The sequence below is a fragment of the Pungitius pungitius genome, chromosome 16 (assembly GCF_949316345.1).
Source record: "Pungitius pungitius chromosome 16, fPunPun2.1, whole genome shotgun sequence".
Classification (NCBI taxonomy): domain Eukaryota; kingdom Metazoa; phylum Chordata; class Actinopteri; order Perciformes; family Gasterosteidae; genus Pungitius; species Pungitius pungitius.
Window position 1 is genome coordinate 6,672,771 of NC_084915.1, and position 19,541 is coordinate 6,692,311.

Below are 19,541 nucleotides of genomic sequence, written 5' to 3' on the forward strand. Positions count from 1 at the left end.
TATTGAGTGGGGAACTGTGGTTCGTAGTGAGACCACGACTTTAAGGGGGGGGGTGTGATGCCCCACACACATAACGAGTGTGTGTGGATGGTGCCTACCTAACTGTCTCCCTACAGGTGAGCCTGGGTGGGGCATTGTCCTGATGGCTAATGGAGAGCACCTGGGCCCGGTGTCTCTCCTGAGGTCTATATATGCCAGGCTCCTGCCAGTTGGAGGGGGGGACTCGAGAGGAGGCAGCCCCGGCCTTCGCTCCGGCAGTATTCTCCATGCGTTTTGAGTTGTGTTGAATTATTCTCTTCATGCATGCACGCACGACACCATTTTGTCACACATCCACACTTACAACACTGACTTACTGACTACCCACCTCATAGGATCCTTATGGCTTTTGGATATATGATTTCAGTTTATTATTGAAGTTCTTTCTGTTAGGGTTATAATTTAATAAACATGTATTCCTTTCATCTTGTAAACTGTCTCCTGCTCCTGATGTTTTGGCATAGCTTGAGCCAGCTATGACACAGAATTATTGCAAACATTTTTCATGAGAGACTTACATCCAAAAATCTGTCCAAGTGGAATTGACTTCATCCTGTACTAAATGACAGGTACTTGCATGCACTTTTGGTTTATGTTTCAGTATTTCAAGACCTTGTTCTGAAACGATATTGTCTTTCACTCATGGCTTTCTGCCAATGCCTATGAAGAGAATAGGTTCAGGATTACTAACATCACAGAAAAAAAACATACACAACTTAAATTAAACGGTTGTTGAATTTATACGAACAGATTAAGAAACATGAGTAAACATTTGTATGTACTTCCTTATTGGCTTAAACACCTGCTTTTAGAGAAAAGGCTAAAAATAAAAAAATAAAAAATACATTTGAGCAAAATCAGAAATCATAATAAAACCATGTTCAGCAAACCGATGGTTAGTAAACGTGCGTTCAGCTCCCACCTAATCCTTATCCATGTTTATTATGGGAGATAATAAGACACCTACTGCGAAACTCGCCACACCCCCTTTCGAGGAACGCCATTTTGTTGACACACAGACTTGAAGTCCAAATAAACTCCTTAACCGAAGCTTTAAGCGCGTGTTCGTGACATGTAAAGCATCTAAACACAATGCGCGCCGAGTCCCCACAAACGGCGCCTATAGATTCAAACCCGCGCCGTCCGGGGCCGGTCAAAACGCCGTGTCTGGGGGTCGCCGGTCACCCATTTCAACATGAAACTCGACTCGATTGACGTCACCGGGCCATCTTTGTCCACCTTAATCCGACGGCTGTGTATTACGCGTTCATTACTGCACGGACCCTGACAGCGCCGGGCTCCAGTTCAGCCTGCAGGTGCCGCATCGCCGTAGAAATAGGAAGACAGGAAGAGGCATTTTGTAGCGAACGGCGCACACAGCTCTGTGGCAGAGACAAGCCAGTGCTCCTCCGAGGCTATATAGGCAGGGAAACGGCACAATAACCAACCAAAGGGAGCCAGAGGGTAGTGAGGAGCGCAGAAGGCAATCCCCATCCATCTGCCAGCCACTTAGTCCGCGCTAACATTTGCAGTCCGGATTTCAGCACAGCTGTTCAGCCGATAAAACCAGGAAAATGTGAGTAAACCATCGTGTAAAGCTCTTATGTTAAATCCTGATATATTCCTGGGTTCCAATTTCGTCCTCGCGACTGGTGTTGGCAAGCTATTTGGGATTAATTATGTCTGAATGGTCTCTTGCGTGTCTTTGCCGTCAAATACTCAGGTTATTTAACTGGAGTCCCGTTAGTCGGTAAATTATTAATATAACGCGCTGTTGAATTGAATTTGACAGCTTTTATTCATTTGATATCATCCGATCGAGTGGAAGCTAACGCGTCGGCCTAACCTTGGAGCAGATGGAGGGTGTATGGGCTTTAAATACATTATTAGCCTTATTTTCTTTACACGGCGAAAGATCTCCGTGTTTATCTCATTTCTTCTTTTATCCTTTAGTCGTCTGGCGCTTTTTCACCCGAGTCAGCACGCGAGCATCTTTCCAGTTCGGACTGGTTGATTTTTTTTTTATATATAAAGGACACCGTGTATGAGCGATATACCTACAGGCTAATTAAAACCACATGAAGAGAAAAACGTCACGTGCCGTTTTTTGTGTCATTTCTGAACATTTAGAGGCCTTCATCCGTGTGTGTGTGTGTGTGTGTGTCTGTGCGTGCGTGCGCGCGCGCGCGTGTCGCTTTTCCGCGTTTGACGGTGAAGCTTATTCCAGCAACAGAAAGGATAAAATGTTGAACATGTTTCGCGTCGACATTTTTCGACGATCTCTTCACGGACCCTTTATATAGACGATGGTATTATTAGCTCTGAAGTAGGCTTAGGCCTAGTTGACGTGATATTCGCACCCCACAGCGGGAGGGGGGTGGGGGGGGGGGGGGGGGGGGGTAGCCTAGCCTCCTATACTGCATGTCGTCGATTGTCGTGCGAGGGCGGACTGTCATATATCTCACCGTATTCGAGGCTGTTTAGGATTGAAAGGACGGATTAACCCGAGATTGCCTCCTTTCCTGTGCCTCATTTGTTTCCCTTTCTGTTTGCCACCGCACATGATGGGATTATATAAAAGGTAGACTCAGTGAAGATAGCCGTGACAACCTCGTGCGCGTTTTTTTATTTATTTAATTTTATTTGCATAGCAGGCAGACACACGCCATGTCATTGAGCCGCGGTGACGCGTCAGTTAGCACTCCTTCTGTGGACTGTAAGTTACATTTGTCACCAACATTTGATAACCATTTTCACCCCCACCCCCACCCCGCTCCTCCCCGGTCGTGCTCGGTCGTGGAACGTGACGTCCTACAGGGCGTCACGTCGGCCTGGTGTGTCCGTGTACTCGGTCCACGAAGTCTCGTCTCATCAGACATTGAGGGATAGTGAGGAAGGGATGCAGTCGGTCCAGGCTGCCGTGGCGCTGTCCGGTGCTGAAATGTCGCTCTCCAGTGCTCAGACTCAGACGTCATGACAGTGACGAAAACAAAACAAAACAGAAATCTATTAGGATGAAAGAAATAGAAATAAACCAGGAGCCAGTAATTACTTTACTTTAATCCAATGTAAAATGGTGTAATGGTATCATATCATACGTTTATGTACATATGCTGTGAAGGTGTTTATGTTACTCCTCCTTTTGTCAGGGACCCCCTGAAAACTTTGCAGGGACCCCTCAATGAGCCTTCTTTGGAAACATCATGAAGCATTTTGATCTACTGTGTCTTTAAGAAGGTTAAATATATCGTGCTTTCACGATGAATCATTATAAGTGGACTGTTGATACAGCATTTTAGCTCAGCAGCCTTTCACAGATCTTTTTCACATTTTTAGTGTTTGCTTGAAAAGCCAATTTCTGTTTTTTCTGTTGCTTTCTTGAAACAGAGTTAAACAGAAGTATGAAGGTGACAATGGCGTGAACCTCAGCAGACATTACGCCTCTGTGGTGATACACGTGGTGGCGAGTGAAAAGAGGGATACTGTAATTACATAGAAGTTATATTCTTTAGTCAACTTTTATTTAAGAACATGCTGCACTTGTACACCAATAGTCACTCTAGTCACAAGTAATAAAACAATGACACGCATAGTACTTCACCATATCAAAGGTTGCCTCGGGGGTTTTACATTGTCAGTGTCTATTAGGGGTGGTTGGCAGTTGACGGTGGCCACCAGCACCATCAGGTCGACCATTCAAAAGGATTTCTTGTTGTTAGAGGATTAGTCATGTGTGAGTGTGTAAAGGTGACCTTTATACAGACATTCTTTTTGTCTCACAGGTAGAGGAGCTGAGTTACACCTAAGAACTTTGTCAGGAGATACTACAGCCTCAGTCAATGTCCCACTCTAATTTAAGAAACAGGAATTGATGTATCTATCGTCTGCACTGATAGCAATAAAGCATGGCCAATTAAGCTGGGCTACTACTCACTACACGTTATATTTAAGTTGTTTAATCGTTGTGTTTTTTAATGTATCTGCAGCTATATCATGTTACAGAATGTTTTATGTTTCATTTTCAGACTGTATTAACACTTTGCATTGATGTATGGCCACATATTGTTCTTAAAGGTAAACTGATGTTAGTTGATTGAGAGAATCACATATAATATAATTTGAGACATGATGGTTATTCTTTTTAAAATAGTAAAATAATTTTGTAATGGACTTGCAGGCCTGCTGTCTACTCTGCATGTCAGTGATGTCCGTAATGACATCCAGGGAAAATATTTATGTAATATTTCCATTTAGACAGCTTTCATCATTCCTCTTTCCAATGTATAAAATAACCGCTTTTGGAAATAAAGAGGATAATTCATTTTCGTCACTTTTGTTTGGAAAATATAAAAGTAACACCCATGAATAATTGTGTGTAAGTTTGACATTTCGGGTGTATTTTTTGCTGGAAAGAGCAGAGGTTTTTTTGTCAGCATGAAGGCAGAGAATTGTTTTTATGGGGCTTACACATTCCAGTGAGAGTTGACACTCAAAGTGCCCGTCTCACTCGGTTCATGTTGCAAAGCACCTTAAAAAAAATAGGTCAACGGAGGTCACAGTAAAACATGACATTACAAATCCACTTGACCTCAGAAGATTATAATCTGCACTTTGAGGTGCTAACATATGGAAATGTCAATTTTTTTGAACACAGTAAATCCTCCACATCATACAAGGTAATTCCAGGTTGAATCTCAATACCCATCATAAAAAGGAAGCATTTTTCCTACCACTAGTGGTTTCTCCATGACATTGCATTATCTCCACAATTTGTGGTAAATATTGTGAAAAACAGCAAATAATATAATATTTGGCATATTAATTTATATATTTGTCTTTTTTATTTTATCTCACTCCAAGGAAGTGTATGATTACAGCAGTGTTTCCCCTACCTCTGCCCCCTAAAGTTGTAAACCACGAGGGAAACACTGTACAGGCCAAATTTTTCCTATGCTGTAATGTTAACAAAAGGGAAAAATAAATCATGTATCCGGCCCCGTACTTTAAATACTTACAAAAAGAACCAAAGCAAAAACATGACTCATCATTGGTAAGTAGAATACTGCAGGAGTGGCAGGGCAACATGGTAAATTACAATAAAGGTCATTTCTTATCTTGTTATGGATACATCCCAGAATACAGCATATAAAGCGAGGTGGTTTTGTGTGCTCCTGTGTGAATTTAATTCATGACTAAACGTCAGTATTTTATTTAACATAATTGCAAATGATGAGATTTTCTTGGGAATATGTGTTAGTAAGAGCTTGTCATTATCACTTTAGACAATGTATCATATAATTCTGAATGATCACCCAGCCCTGAAAATAATTAGGACAGGATACACAGATTTATTGATATTAAGGTATTAGTTTTTATACATAACTTGCAAGAATTTTCCCGTAATCATTTTGACTTTATTCTCGTTACTGTTGTATTTTCAAGGCTTTCTTAACTGTATCTAAATAGTAAATGGTCTGTACAGCACTTTTCTAGTCTTCCGACCACTCAAAGCACTTCGTCACACTCATTCATACACTAATGACAGGACCTACCGTACACAGTTGCACCTGCCCATCAGTAACTAACATTCACACACTGTAGTCACAGCTAGAGGAACAATGCTGGGGTTAAGTGTCTTGCCCAAGGACACATCGACATGAACGGCCAACCTGCTGATTGGAGGATGACCATGCTCCCCACTCACACACAGTCGCCCCACAAACATCTCAACGAATATGCTATTTATAACAAATGAATATTTCTATTTAATATCACTAGGTCTGCCCCAGCTGGAGCCCCTGCGCCAGAGGGAGGGAATCAGCCCCCCAACCTCACCAGCAACCGTCGCCTGCAGCAGACGCAGGCACAAGTGGATGAGGTAAGCACAAACCTCCCTGCTTGCACATTTGAAGTGGAAAAGAATAAATTGTTAGTGCTGTGTTTGAGCGTCATATCAAGATTGAAACCATGATTTGTCATGAAACTTAATAAACAACTTCCCAACATAACCCTTATCCAACAGTCCTTCTGTCTTGGTAGCTGATTTCACTACATAGCTGTGGTTGTGTCTTTCCCTAGGTGGTGGATATCATGCGTGTAAACGTGGATAAGGTTCTGGAGCGTGATCAGAAGCTGTCAGAACTGGACGACAGGGCTGACGCCCTGCAGGCTGGAGCCTCTCAGTTTGAGACCAGCGCTGCAAAACTGAAGAATAAATACTGGTGGAAGAATGCCAAGGTGAGGACATGCAAACGCGCTGACTTAATATAGCAAACACCTGTGAATGAAGGCAGTCTTAAACTCCTCTGTTTACAGACAGGAGTAGATACTGACATTTTTTTTGCTTCAAAGAGCAAAATTACAAATTGACTGCTTTTCTGATGACTTTCTTTCTGAAATTCCTTGAATACAGATGATGATTATCATGGGTGTGATATGCGTGATTATCCTCATCGTCATTATTGGTAAGTAAGCGTCTCACTTTACTGTCATTGTTGTCCAAATGGACTTAATCAACGCTTGAACCCTTTCTGACATTTTACAAATATAAACGTTTACCTTGTTGTCAGAACTGTTGGTTTGATAACTATTTGACTAATTACTTTGCATGAGACTTTCATTTGATTTCATTTCTATTTTACAGTGTACTTCAGCACCTAAGAAGAGTTGCTCCTACCCCAGTCTAATCCTTCCTTGCTACAGAAGAAAACCCCTTAAATGAATAACAAAATTAACCATGGTAATCCATTTATTATATATATATATATCCCGATTAGCTTCGATATATATTCATCCTAAACCTTCAGGGCGCCATGGCTCCCCCACTTCCACCACCTCGCCTCCGGACCCCCGTCGATATTTGTCCTGTGAGTGTGTGGCCCTCTCTCCTTTCTGGGTACTCTTGGCTTTTCTAACCTGCCATACTGAGAACCAAACACTTGTGACGATGCAACAACAGAAAAGGAAGCAATGATTGGCGATAATTGTTACATAACTGATATATAGTTCTTTGTAGAGTTTTATTCTGATATATACTGTTTTGTAGGTGTGTGTGTATGTGTGTGTGTGTGTGTGTGTGTGCGTGTGTGTGTGTGCATTTTGTATTTTTTAATTTTTTGTATTAATTTTACGTATGCTTCAGCGTTAACTACTGCCTATTAATCAAAGTGTGTATCCTGCATGTTATCATCATTGGTCTGTCCCCGTGCTTACCCCCTCTTTTCGATGGTTTTTTAATAAGTGGATTTAGTCTCCATTTCACTATGGAAACACTTTTTAAGTTACATCTGTTAATCGACTAAGAAAGTCCAAAATAAGCCACAGAACTAAATCTTGTTCTAAAAGGATAACATAAAATTACAAAAATTGGAGCCAGTGCACAGTCACAATTTCCCCTGAGAATGCCGCAGGTTCATCTTACCTCAGCTCCAAATTTCTGTAACTTGATGCCATCGAGGATTTCGAGAAGTGTTAGCTTCTTTGGTGACTTTCTGAAAGGGTTAATGCTCACTCATAATTGATCAAACGTACAAATAATGCATGAATTGTTAAACTAATTCCTATTAATCATGAACTTACAGCCCTCTTTATCTGATCCTCCCAGTGTCTCATTTCTCTTGCTCCGTTTCACTCTAATAACTTTCATTTTTAACTCCCCAACACTTCTGTCCGTCAGCATGCTTGAACACCTCAATTTCTTCTGATTATTTCTAAAACTGCCATAGTACAGTCGGACCAATGTCTGTAGATGTTTCTCTTTCATTTATATATTACGTAGTGTCTTATTTCGAAAACATTCCTTCATTGCAATTTAGTGCAAATGGTCTTACCGTAGCACAAGTAAGTGTAAGTATCTTTAAAGAAAAAAATACACAGTGATGAAACTTTTGTTGAAAACGTCGGTCATAGAAACCATAGGAAAGAAAATTGTGAATAGCTATGAGGGTACATTTTGGATAGATAGGAATAGACTTTCAATCTGTCCAAATTATTTTCTTTTGTAATATGAGTGATGTTTTCTTAACATTACATGTAGGCTACAGTATACTGTGGAGAAGTCATTAATGTCAAACTGTGGATATGGGCTTAAAAAACAATTCTAATGCATAAAATGGGGCTGTTGCCTAAATTGATTAATTCCCATAAAGCAAAGGTTAATTCTTACTGGCCTGTTACCTGCATGGACACTGAAAAGGCACTTCTATTGGTTACCATAGAATATTTCCAGTCAAACCTACCTTCCAACTTTTAGTCCGTGCGGGGGGGAGTGGTCGACTGAAGAAAGGAAATCTGTTTGAAATGCACAAAAAAAATCTTGTTTTTGATGGCGCTGTCTGGCTGGTCAGTAGCCAAAGGCGATCCTCATGCAGCAAAACCTCTCCACACAAAGAGCACATAAAGATAACAGATAATTCAGCCTTATTTGAAAATCCAGGAACAGGCACAGTTGGTCAGCAACTTTGGGGTAGGCTCAGAAACGTTCTGTCAATGGTTAGCGATATGCAGCGCGAGAAGCAATTATTAAAAAAAAATAGTGGCACTCCTAAAAAGATTGTCTTTGCCAGCGCGGTGGTCTGTCTCAGTGTGTCTCCCTATAGTTAAGGCCTTTTTTCTTTTTTAAATATAATAGATTCTATTTTTATTATAGTATATTTTTGTGTGATACAGACAGGTAAAGAGGAAGTGTGCAATCAGTACCATTTGCTGCCAACAGCATTGAACTCCTCTTTATCTCAGTCTGGTGTGTTTTTTGTAATTCAGCTCCGTGCGTTATACACTGCCAAGCAACAAGGAGGAGGCCTCTATTCTTATTGCGGATTTCTTTCATTGGTGCCCAAGCTGGTTTGGTCTTAAAACATTATTTTACATGTTTCTGGCATCTTCTCCTGTGTGTACTACTTTTGGCTACTTTATGAGCAGGAGAGCAGGGCAATACGGTGCACTTTGTTTTTTAGTGCTCAGTCAAACTAAGGCCTTCTACACATGAACACAAGATGACTTAAACTTAAAATGAAGATTCCTCGGTTTGAAACTATTTCACTTTCACCTATGGAATATTCTTTTTTACAGTGTTTGCTTGTGCGAGCCTGCAATGCTGAACAGGAAGCAACTTAACTCGACTCAACTAAACTAAAATATATCAAATGTTCTTATGGTAGACAGGAGAGAAAAAAAAACACAACATATGAAAACAAGTGTGTGTAAAGCCTTAGTAGCCTTGTCTCTTTTCAACATGACTTTTTATCTTACCCACCAGCTGAGTAAACCGACTTGCCCCCCTTTGCTCAACTCACTGATTCAGAATCCTACAGTGTGTGTGTGTGTGTGTTATTGTGTCTCTGTGTCAACGCAGGTGCATCAATGTGTGTGTGTGTGTGTGTGTGTGAGTGTGTGTGTATGTGTTAGAATAGCTCTGTCTTGGGAATATCCCCAGTTTATCCTGACAGATTAGGCCGCTTAAATCCCAGAGTGAGGACACGTTGTTTCCTTGACCACTGAAGTACACAAGCAGACAGGTTACAGATCTACCGGCGAGTTATTATAAGGAAGGACCCTAACCGTAACAACCCCCTCCTCCTCCTCCCCTTCCCAGGTTTTCTTCCAAATAGAGTGAAACTTAACTGCAGAAGATTACCAAAGACCAGATTTCCATGCTTACGCTGCCAATTGCCATCAAAAACAAGTGGAGAGAAACAGGTTATCCAAACTATCCCAATAATTTTAAATACTGTTACCCTATTTATCCACAGATGACAGGACGTTTTAACTATTGCACACTATTCATATGGTGTGTCACTTTGGCCTGTGAGTGTTTAAACATATGCAAGTTAATCCCAAAACATTTCAAATATCAAATACAGCCTGCCCCACCAGGCACATCTAGGTCCAAAGGGCCTCTTTGATCTGAAGACACATGATCCTATTACTAATGATAGCACAACTCTTCATTTTTGTCTCCATAGTGCTGCCAAGTTCTAAAGTTAAAATACATATTAACTTACTATATGCTGTCAAAAAGAACCTAGAAAAACAGGATAAATCTGCGTTGTTTGGTGTCGTAATATGGAGGTGTTTTGGGGGTTTAGGGGGTCCTATATCCTCAGGTTTAAGGTATTAGCAATTTACCAAAATATCTATATATATATGAGGACAAAGCTATATAAGCAAATTATAAAATTGTTTTTTTGGCAATAGAAAATCATTTTAGGGTTACCAACGGGGTCATTTGAGCCGTTCTTTAGGAGTTAAACCACACAGTGGGCTGAAGTGAAATAACACAACTGATTGGGGTAGGACTTCTGTGTTATCCATAAATCTGTGATGCATCCGTCGTGAGTGCTCAACCAATTTGCTCACAACGGGGAAAATGAAGTAAGAGCTCTCTTTTTTTCTGTTGCTTTACTGTCTGTTTGAAAAGACATGCAGGTATATTTTACCACCGTGGCAATTTTTCTGGTGTGATTCATTCATTTTGGTAGGATGGGAACGTGATTCGGTGGAGAATATTGTGAATTATGTCAACCTCAAGAATTGTTCAGCGATCTCAACTTAATTGCTGTGTTCAGTTCATTTGGGGGGGATCCAAACTGTAAGTTTCCATCCCAGAAAATGTATTCAGACCCTCTTCCAGGTTTGAAATATAACTTGTGAACTTGTGATTCAAACTTGGAAGAAGAAAAGCAAAAAGTAAGACCCCAATAGAAGATCCAATGTATGTCATGTAACATGTACAGATCAGAAAGCGTCTACCGTCATCCCCAAAAGAAATGAATGCAGCAATAGGAGGGAACCTTTTGAGTCTCTGAATGTGCGATGGATGATTATAATATAATACAATATTCTACTTAATGTGTGTTTTATTTTTTCGGAACAAACATTGTGTGTTTCTTTTGCATCAATTTAGTAATAACTCCAGATGTCACTGAATTGTTTGTATGTTAACACTGATGGGTAAAGGTAAAGAAAATGGAAGGTTAATGGAAAACCTTCAACCTTCAATGCTTAGAATGATTCTACAGTTTACATCAGATTGCCGTTTGTATCTACAAGATGTATTTTTTGTTTAAATCTGTTTATTTTTGAGGAAAGATTTTGATTTCTCTTTGGGAATAGGGTTTCAGGGATAGAGGCCCATATTGCCCCTGGTCATCTGGTCCAACAGGAGGGACAGGACCGGAGTATCACGGGCAATGTGCTCAGTTTCATCTTACTTTTTTTTTTTTTTTCTTTGGTCTTATTTATTGATAGATTTATTGTGCTGTCGTTTGGTATGGGATAGAAGAGGGTTGACTCAATGTTAAGAAAAAGAGACTGAATGAAAAAATGAAGTACATAAAATAATTGTAGTGTAAATCTATCAATGTCTTATTATATTGATGAACATCATGAAATATATGTATATTGGAAAAACAGTACCTATGACAACTTGTACGTTTGTGTGCTTCACGTGCTTTGTGGGTGTGCAACAATGGGCAGAAGCAATTTTGACTGCAATTCTGGGACCTTATCTGACCTGTATCAATTCGCATAAATTTATTATCAATACAAAGATAGACCTCTTGCTTTTAATTTATACAGATCACATGTGTCACATTTAGAAAAATACCTGGAGACCTGTTGGCATAAAAAGGCATTTTGTAATACAGTCACTTCAGACAGTCTGGTTTAGTGCCTGCCCCTCGAAACCCTCTTTCATCCCCAATGACCTTCCACTTTGGGTCTCCACATGCTTGCACGCATTAACTGGTTTGCAAAAATGTTATTATATTACATATTATATTATAAGCTATATTATCGTTCAATAGTTCATCCACACAGTTTCCGCGATGCAGATCAATCGAGCACTGCTGGTTCATTCCACCAGTACTTTTTTACTATCAGGTGGCTGCTTGGGGTAGAAGAAAACAGCATCTACAGTTACTTTGATGTGGTCATCTGTCTGTTGGAAATACCAGAAAGTCACTTCCGCCGACTCTTATTTTGAAAAGCACCAGTCGGCTCCGTAAATCCAGAGTAGATTGCATCCAAAGCCTTTTTAAATGTCACGTTATGGTTTATTTGGCTTTATCTTTAGTTCATAGTGCAAACGTTTTGTATTCACAGCACATATTACTGCGGGACGTGTTTTGCTAGCTTTTCAAAATGCCGGTAGTGAATCAGCACGCCAAGCAGGGCTCATTTAGTGCAGTGTTAGCGGGTTCCTAGTGTTGGTGAAGGGCAAGCATTCAGAGGACAACTGGCACTCGTTTTTCTATTGCGGGGTCAATGCAGAGTCCTCTCTCCCTGCCCCGGCTAACGTACACTTGTTTAAAAAAAATCGATTCACTTGTCGGTCCACGTGAGGCTATAAGCTACAAACACCAGCGACCACGACATCAATACTCCATCACGGTGGAACTAATGATACCAGTGATTGATCTGCACCACATTCTTTATAGTGGAAATAATTATGTGTGAAGGGGAGGCAGGTTTATTCATGGTAAAGATTTCCTCCCTGAGAACTGATGCTGGTGGCAACAGCTTCGCCGCCATGTAACGTGAAACATGTAGTTTGACGTTTTGACCACCAGGTGTCACCATGAACACGTCGTAAACCAGCTCACAAATTATGTGCAGGCAAAGATGTCTACAAATTCACCATAAAAATATATCACCAAACATCCCCAAACATCAATATTATGGATTCCATTTAGTGGTATGAAGTAATTTATTAAGTACAGTATGTGAGAACCCATCATTACAAGCACTAGAGGTAAAGGTTGAGATTATATTATTCCAGCAAAGGATAGTATTATTAGACAAAATTAACTAACTTAACAATAACGTAGAGATTTAACCAAACAAACCAATAACGGTGTTATACTTGACAAAAAGTGAACAGAAAGAGCTGCACAGTTTGGAATCCAAGTCTGAATGTTTCCATTTTGTTTCAAAACATCCCGACCCCCCCCCCCTCCACCATTTACATGTAGCCCTTCTGGCTATATTGTGTCGGTAGTAAAAAGACTCGGGAAAAGTCTTGTCATTTAGATTTCTTGTATATATGCCAGTAAAAGTATATCACTACAACAACAATTCCTTTTCTTTGACCCCAATTTGTTTGGCCCTTTAGTCCTCCTTATAGTAACCAAGTCATGCGTGACTATGAGGACGTGCCACATTTCCACTTAGCTTATCACTTTAATAAACAGCATATTTGTGTCTTTTGATGTTCCCACCCTAAAATTGTCTTTTAGCTATGCTATTACCGTTACCCTCCATACGCCTACTGGCAAAGGATGATGTGTCTCCTTGTTATTAGACAAACAGATGCATCTACGGCTTGTTTCGTGTTTCCTGTTCGGAGATATCACTTCAATGCAACACCCTGTGAAACGCAAACGAGGCCAGGATCTTTTTAGCACATTGTCAGCACACTGAGCACACAGTATCACACTTTTCCATGGAGTGCGCACTGAAGTGTACTGCACTAGAGATCTCTGCCCGAAAGTGCGGATGAATGTTACTGTTTCATACTTAGTCGTGCTTTGCTCCATCTGTAATGCTCTTCAGGGATGTCTTAGGTTATCTCCACGGACATCCTTTCTAATCAAATCTTTCTCTCTGTGCATGTGTTGCTGTTTATTGTTACGGTCGCACACAATTTGGTGTATTAAGTTCAAGTGACTGCATAATTGAAAGAGGGAGCATCTTTAAACTGCGGAGAGTAAATGTGAGAGGACCCACAATTGCAGATAATAGACGGGTGTACGATTGTTTCAGTCCGCCACCGTCCCAAATGGATTCGCACAACTGCACACATTTGTTTTCACTCTGTTTTACATCTGTCACGTGCAGCGCCACCTTGTATAAGGTTTCAAAGAATCTGAGTATATATCCTTTCAGGAGAGTAATAATAATAACACAGGGTGATATGAACATGACCTAAAAACCACAACACGCAAAACAGTCTGTCGGCTCAAGTTTATGGTTCCATTTCTCTGAATTTCTTCGTCCCGTTAACCCCCCCCCACCCCCCCTTCTTCTCCCACACAACCACCCATCTATTCCCCCACTGCTATTCCCTCTGACTTTTCAAAAGGAATGCACGTCCAACTCAAAGGGTTCTTCAGGAGTGATTGCAGAAACCTACACCCGTGGCTTGGCTTCCTGCTAAGAGTAAAGGTCCCTGTTGCTCCCACACATCATGCTGGCGTCTGCACAGTTGTTCACGCTCAGACGCAGTCCGCCCCCCCCCCCCCCCCAGCAGACTCTGCACGTCATTGCATTCCTATTTCTGTTGCCTCTTATCAGGACTCATCAATCAACACAGCACAGCAGAGCGCAGCAGGTCCAAGGACTGCTCAAACCTGCAGCTCACTGTTAGTGGTTTGTTTTAAAAAGTCCAAATAAACCACTGCCGCAACCTCTCTGTAGTAATCTGCTGTTGTGTTTCTGTGTGCGCGCTTCAGGATTTGATGAAGCTGTTACCGCTCTGCGGTCTGGAAAAGTGGCATATTTGACAGCATTATTGAAAATACCATCCTCCTCCAGAGGCCTCATTAATGTAGGCCAGAGGGTTTTCTCTTCAGTGAATCCTAAAACTGAAGGAATGCTCCCCCCACTGAAGTGTTATTCTTGCCTTGGTGGATTGCGGGGTCATGTAAATGCTCTTCTGACGCAGATGCTTTGGAGCCTAAGGAGCCCCTGGGGCTCAGGGAAATACGGTAAGTGGAAAGAAATCATTTGTTTTATTATACTTCTTTGTCTAAATCCTTTTGGATCTACTTTTGGATCCTGTATGTATTTTTGTTAAGCTAGAAAACGAGGAAAGTATTTGTTTTGTAAATATGAAGGTCTCCCACATTGTTGTGGAATGTAGGCATTTATGGCCTTACACTCGTTGAGTGTTACGTCCCGTGGGTGCAGGGCCTGAGGCTCTTTGCAACCTAGTAATCAGCCAGACACTCAGAATGGATGTTATTGGATTTAAAGGCCATGTTATCTAAGTTTACGCTTCTTCAACTTATGCTTCCGCCAAACAAAGAACCAGAAACATCTGCTGTAAACAGTTAAATGTCCACAAAGCTTCAGCCACAACTTGTGACCCTCCCTCTGCACCTCTTTCCTAGATTGCCCCCTCCGAATCCTGGAACCAGGGCTGTTATGGGGAAACATCTGGCTCTGATTAGAGCCTCCAGCTCCCTCCCTTCCCACTCACATCATCCCCCCCTCATGGCTTTTGGTCACCGCTCATGTTGTCTCAGCACCTCTGTCCGTCTCGCCATCCGTTCTAGCACTTTCTACTCCTCCGTCCCCCCCCCCCTCTACATCATTCCCTGATTCTCCCCGCCCGTCCCGAGCGAGCGTCCTCCCCGTCCGTCAGCTCCTGCCTGCTGCTCGCTCCCTCTTGTCTGCGACAGACTGTTGGTTTTTTAACGTGCATGCTGCATCATGATGCATGTGGACTGCATCTGGGGTCTCTCCTTGTTCCTGTCTCTGACTTTAGGATGGACAAAGGCTCAGCAGACCAACTACACCAGGTGAGGACAAAGTGTGAATGATTTCCAAAATGGGACCGCTTGAAATCCATTCTAATGGTCATTTTTGGTGGCTTTCGGATGAGCCTTCCAGTTTGAACAAAAGTCAACCAGTTGAGCTCACAAGAGCCTGTAACTTGAAGACTTCAAATACTCTGAATTCTTTCCCGTCTATCTCAGCAAATTCTTTCCAGCTCACTGTTTGATTGGGCAGATCGCTGTCCCGTGTTTTCTTTGGCCCACGATGTCAAGGATTAGTCTGCAGTGGCTGAGCCGCCACAGATGTTAATGCTTTCGTTTCTGCCTATGGGGTCGAATTAGTAAAAACGTGGCTCCGGCTCTGGACGTCGTGGCTTTAATCAGCAAGCGTTAGACTTTGCTGGGGTTCTGGGGACTGAAATTGTAGTTAGTGTTTTTCTTCCAGTGCATCCGAGTGTGTTAACTTCTTCTGAATGGGGGATACTTGCTCCCTTTTAAGTGAAATGTTGCGAGTAATGAAACAACATCATCTTCTCAGTTCAGCTCAAAACAAAAAGTCTCACCAGCAGAAATTGATGATCAAAAGCACCTTTTTCTTTGCTGAGGAGTATATAAATGGGTCTTATGTATTCCAGCTGGCACCAGCCTGACAGTTTCCCTTTGTGGATTTAGTTTTGACACTTTCAGCCCTGAAAGTGTACGGAATGCAGCATAATTTATAACGTAATATAACAGCATTACAGTGTTGGAATAGTATAACTGCCGTAAAGTAAAACTTACTTGTCAGCTATAACTAAAAAAAAAGAAATTAGCTACAGATCTTTTTTATTCAAGCTTCTTCATTTTTACCTCTTTAAACTTTTTTTTAATAGTTTGTTAAATACTTCTTGGTCAATAATCAGTTATGAGCTGTGGCATGACGTCTTTCAACACTGTTTATGGATCTTGGTGTTAACGTTTATGTCTTGAAACAATGATCTTTTCCCATCTATAACGTATGGGAATGGATTAAGTCATTCTATGAATGGTCAGTTTTTTGTGTTAATATTTAGAATCCACCACAGTAACGAGCAAACAAGGTTTTCAGGGCATTTCATCATAAGTTGAAGAATGTAGGTGGTCATCAGATTTATATACTACCAAAATTAGCCAGCTAGCGCCCGTTTGCTAACCCAGTGACCTACAGAGTGGGCAGTAGTTTAAAGACAAAGTCAAAATCGTTGTACTCCCCAGAGTTGAGAGTCCTGGACTAGTATTAATTCAACTCCTTTTGCTCATTGACCTTGAATAGTTTTATTCCATGACTTTCTTTCCCCCATTGTCTCCTTCTTCACAGGCCTGTGTTCCACTGTGGAGGCGATCTGGTTACAGACTCTGGCTTTGTTGGCAGTGAGGGCTTCCCGAGCTTCTACAAACCCAACAGCAAATGTACCTGGCGTATCACCGTGAGTCACTCGCCCCGTAGCGTGTCTTAATACTGACTGCTGCCTCAGTGTCTCGGGGTCTGACTCATTTCTCACTCCTCTGGTCTCCAGGTCCCGGAGGGAAACGTGGTCATGCTCTCTTTCCGCATTCTAGACCTGGAGGCTGACCCACAATGCCGCTACGACTATCTGGACGTCTACAACGGCCAATCCAACCGGGTGCAAAAACTAAATCGCCTCTGTGGAACTCATCGGCCCGGTGCTCTGATTTCTACCACAAACACCATGATGCTGGAGATGGGGTCAGATGAAGCCACGCAGGGCAAAGGGTTTTTGGCGTATTTCAGTGGCGCCAAACCGTATGTCGATGGTTTGTTTTTCATGTTATTTTTATGTTTGAATATGTTCATCTCCGATGGGCTTACTGTTGTTACGTAGCAAAGGAGCGCATATGCTTCACTCTGTGTAACGCTGGGCTGCCTTGGCACGGTGCAAATGGGTTTCAGTGCCCCGCGGTGGGGGGAGGACACAAATGTAACCTAGAGGTTAAGATGCCAACCATGACATGTAGTAGTTACTGTAATTTCGGCTGAAGTTAAATAATATAAGAGCTCAAACCTCACAAAGAGGAAAATTAACAGGTTAATTGTACATGTAAAAACTGATACTATAAATGCCCGCATAGGCAGATCCTGTGAGTTTCATGCTATGCTCCTTAAAGAAGAAAGTATTTCCTTTAAGTATACTTTTGACTCTGGAAATTTGAATAGCTAGGTTAAGAATACCAGAATGTAACTGTGCAAGGTTTTTATTTTGATCTTTGACTTTAAAGTAAAAATGTTGGTTTGTGTTATTTTTGTTCATTATGCTGTGCGACCGATTTGTTTCAGACCAGCAGTTCTGTGGGTCTAAGATGACAAATGCCCAGGGTGAGATCAAGACACCCAACTGGCCAGACGACAAATACCCCGCAGCGACCAGCTGCTCCTGGCTCATCATCGTGGAGCCTGGAATGGTCAGCAGCCCACCGACCGGAAACGTTTTATCTTTCAAAGTCTCAACTCAGTTTAAGTGATTGTTTAACATCGCATTTTGTTTCTGTTTGCGTACCAGGCCATTCGGGTGACGTTTGACAAGTTTGTCGTGGAGCCTGACTCGAATTGTCGGTTCGACTATGTGCAATTCTTTAACAGTGGAGCAGACGATACGAGCATAATCGGGAAATACTGTGGCGATCGGGCCCCGGAGTAAGTGTCAGAGATCCAATGAGGTGTTAGTTGGCCTTTAGAAGTTATTTTAAATTGACATTTTTTTCACCTCATCTTCTACTTGTCTTCCTTGCAGGCCTATCACCAGCAGCGGCAACATGCTCATCGTCCAGTTTGTGTCCGACTCAAGTTTGACATTTGATGGATTCCTCGCCCACTATACCAGCGTACCAGGTGCTTCTCAGATACCGACATTCAACTCAGCAGCCGGTACTGGGACCAACCCCCTAAAACCGGCATACTTTCCTGGCGCCACCATAAAGCCACCGGTCCCCACTGCCAAAAATGTGCCACCAGAGCCCACCAGGAAACCAAAACCGGTCAAACCCACGAGGGGCCGTGGACAGGGCACCACAGGCCAGGAGGGGAGGCAACCCGTCACTAGGCCAAATGGAAAGAAGCCTGGTGGGTGAAGCTATCGGCAGGCTACACTTGTGTTTCAATGTGTGGAAGAAGAAGTTTATCTGATGTTCATTTTTTTGGCATTCTTTGTGTTTTTAGTCCCTCAAAACCCCCTTTGCACCAAAGCATGTAAAAGAGATGGAACCATCCGGAGCAGTTTCTGTGCCAGTGAATTTGGTGAGTTTCATCCCATTTGCACGATGCAACAAGTAACTAATACAATGCTGTGTTCTCACTGAGCCCTTCTTTCTCGCAGTGGTCACTGGTACGGTGACCTCTGTTCCCCGGATACGAGGATCTATTCAGGTCAGCATCACCCTCATTAAGGCCTACAAAGCAGGACGACTAACAATGACCCCAGTGGGAGAGACCGTGACTCTTGAGCTATTGTCACAGTGCAGGAACTGCCCGTTTCTCAGCAAAGGTAAAAGATTTACATACACCGCAGATTAATAGTATGTTTATTCACTCAAAAAATATATATACAAATCACTATTTCTGGTCGCTCTTCCTTTCCTCTAGGTGCCAATTACATTATCATGGGACAGGTGGACAGAGAAGGACGTGGTATCCTGAAACCTGGGTTCTTCACAGCGCCATATAAACCCCAACATGAAAGATTATTAATGAATATCAGCCAACAACCCTGTTAACCTCACACACCTTTCAAGGCTGGGAAATTCAGATGACATATGATGATAGAAATCACACTGTGAAGTACAAATCTATTAATGCACAATATTACAGTAAGAATTTCACTTCACTTTAATCCACCATAATAAAGGAATAAAAATGATTTTATTCAAACAACTGCCAAACCTAATGTTTGTAATTTATATATCAATAAAGGTTTTTATATCTCATTCATATGGTCTGGGTGCATACTTTTTCATAACTTTGAATTTCAAGTT

The 19,541-nt window shown here is 41.8% G+C and overlaps 2 protein-coding genes across 2 annotated transcripts; both read left to right on the forward strand.

Annotated features, from left to right (window-relative positions):
- Positions 1–1,200: 1,200 nt before the first annotated feature.
- vamp2 (vesicle-associated membrane protein 2) lies at positions 1,201–11,453 on the forward strand. Its single transcript, XM_037468307.2, has 5 exons — positions 1,201–1,615; positions 5,818–5,917; positions 6,118–6,276; positions 6,452–6,503; positions 6,683–11,453. Coding segments are annotated over exons 1-5 (330 nt in total). The 5' UTR covers positions 1,201–1,613; the 3' UTR covers positions 6,700–11,453.
- Positions 11,454–15,352: 3,899 nt separating this feature from the next.
- On the forward strand, positions 15,353–19,497 carry pcolcea (procollagen C-endopeptidase enhancer a). Its single transcript, XM_037468100.2, has 9 exons — positions 15,353–15,560; positions 16,873–16,981; positions 17,072–17,330; positions 17,851–17,975; positions 18,074–18,207; positions 18,305–18,633; positions 18,730–18,807; positions 18,887–19,054; positions 19,153–19,497. Exons 1-9 carry the CDS (start codon positions 15,472–15,474, stop codon positions 19,281–19,283), a joined length of 1,422 nt encoding a protein of 473 aa, XP_037323997.1. The 5' UTR covers positions 15,353–15,471; the 3' UTR covers positions 19,284–19,497.
- Positions 19,498–19,541: the final 44 nt, after the last annotated feature.

What these genes read in the sequence shown, in the direction of transcription:
- vamp2 (XM_037468307.2), top strand. An exon ending in CGCAGGCACAAGTGGATGAG is followed by an intron (nt 5,918 to 6,117) that starts GTAAGCACAAAC and finishes GTCTTTCCCTAG; the next exon opens with GTGGTGGATATCATGCGTGT. An exon ending in ACTGGTGGAAGAATGCCAAG is followed by an intron (nt 6,277 to 6,451) that starts GTGAGGACATGC and finishes CCTTGAATACAG; the next exon opens with ATGATGATTATCATGGGTGT.
- pcolcea (XM_037468100.2), top strand. Translation starts at nt 15,472, where the DNA reads ATGATGCATGTGGACTGCATCTGGGGTCTCTCCTTGTTCCTGTCTCTG. An exon ending in CAGCAGACCAACTACACCAG is followed by an intron (nt 15,561 to 16,872) that starts GTGAGGACAAAG and finishes CCTTCTTCACAG; the next exon opens with GCCTGTGTTCCACTGTGGAG. An exon ending in TTTCTGTGCCAGTGAATTTG is followed by an intron (nt 18,808 to 18,886) that starts GTGAGTTTCATC and finishes TCTTTCTCGCAG; the next exon opens with TGGTCACTGGTACGGTGACC.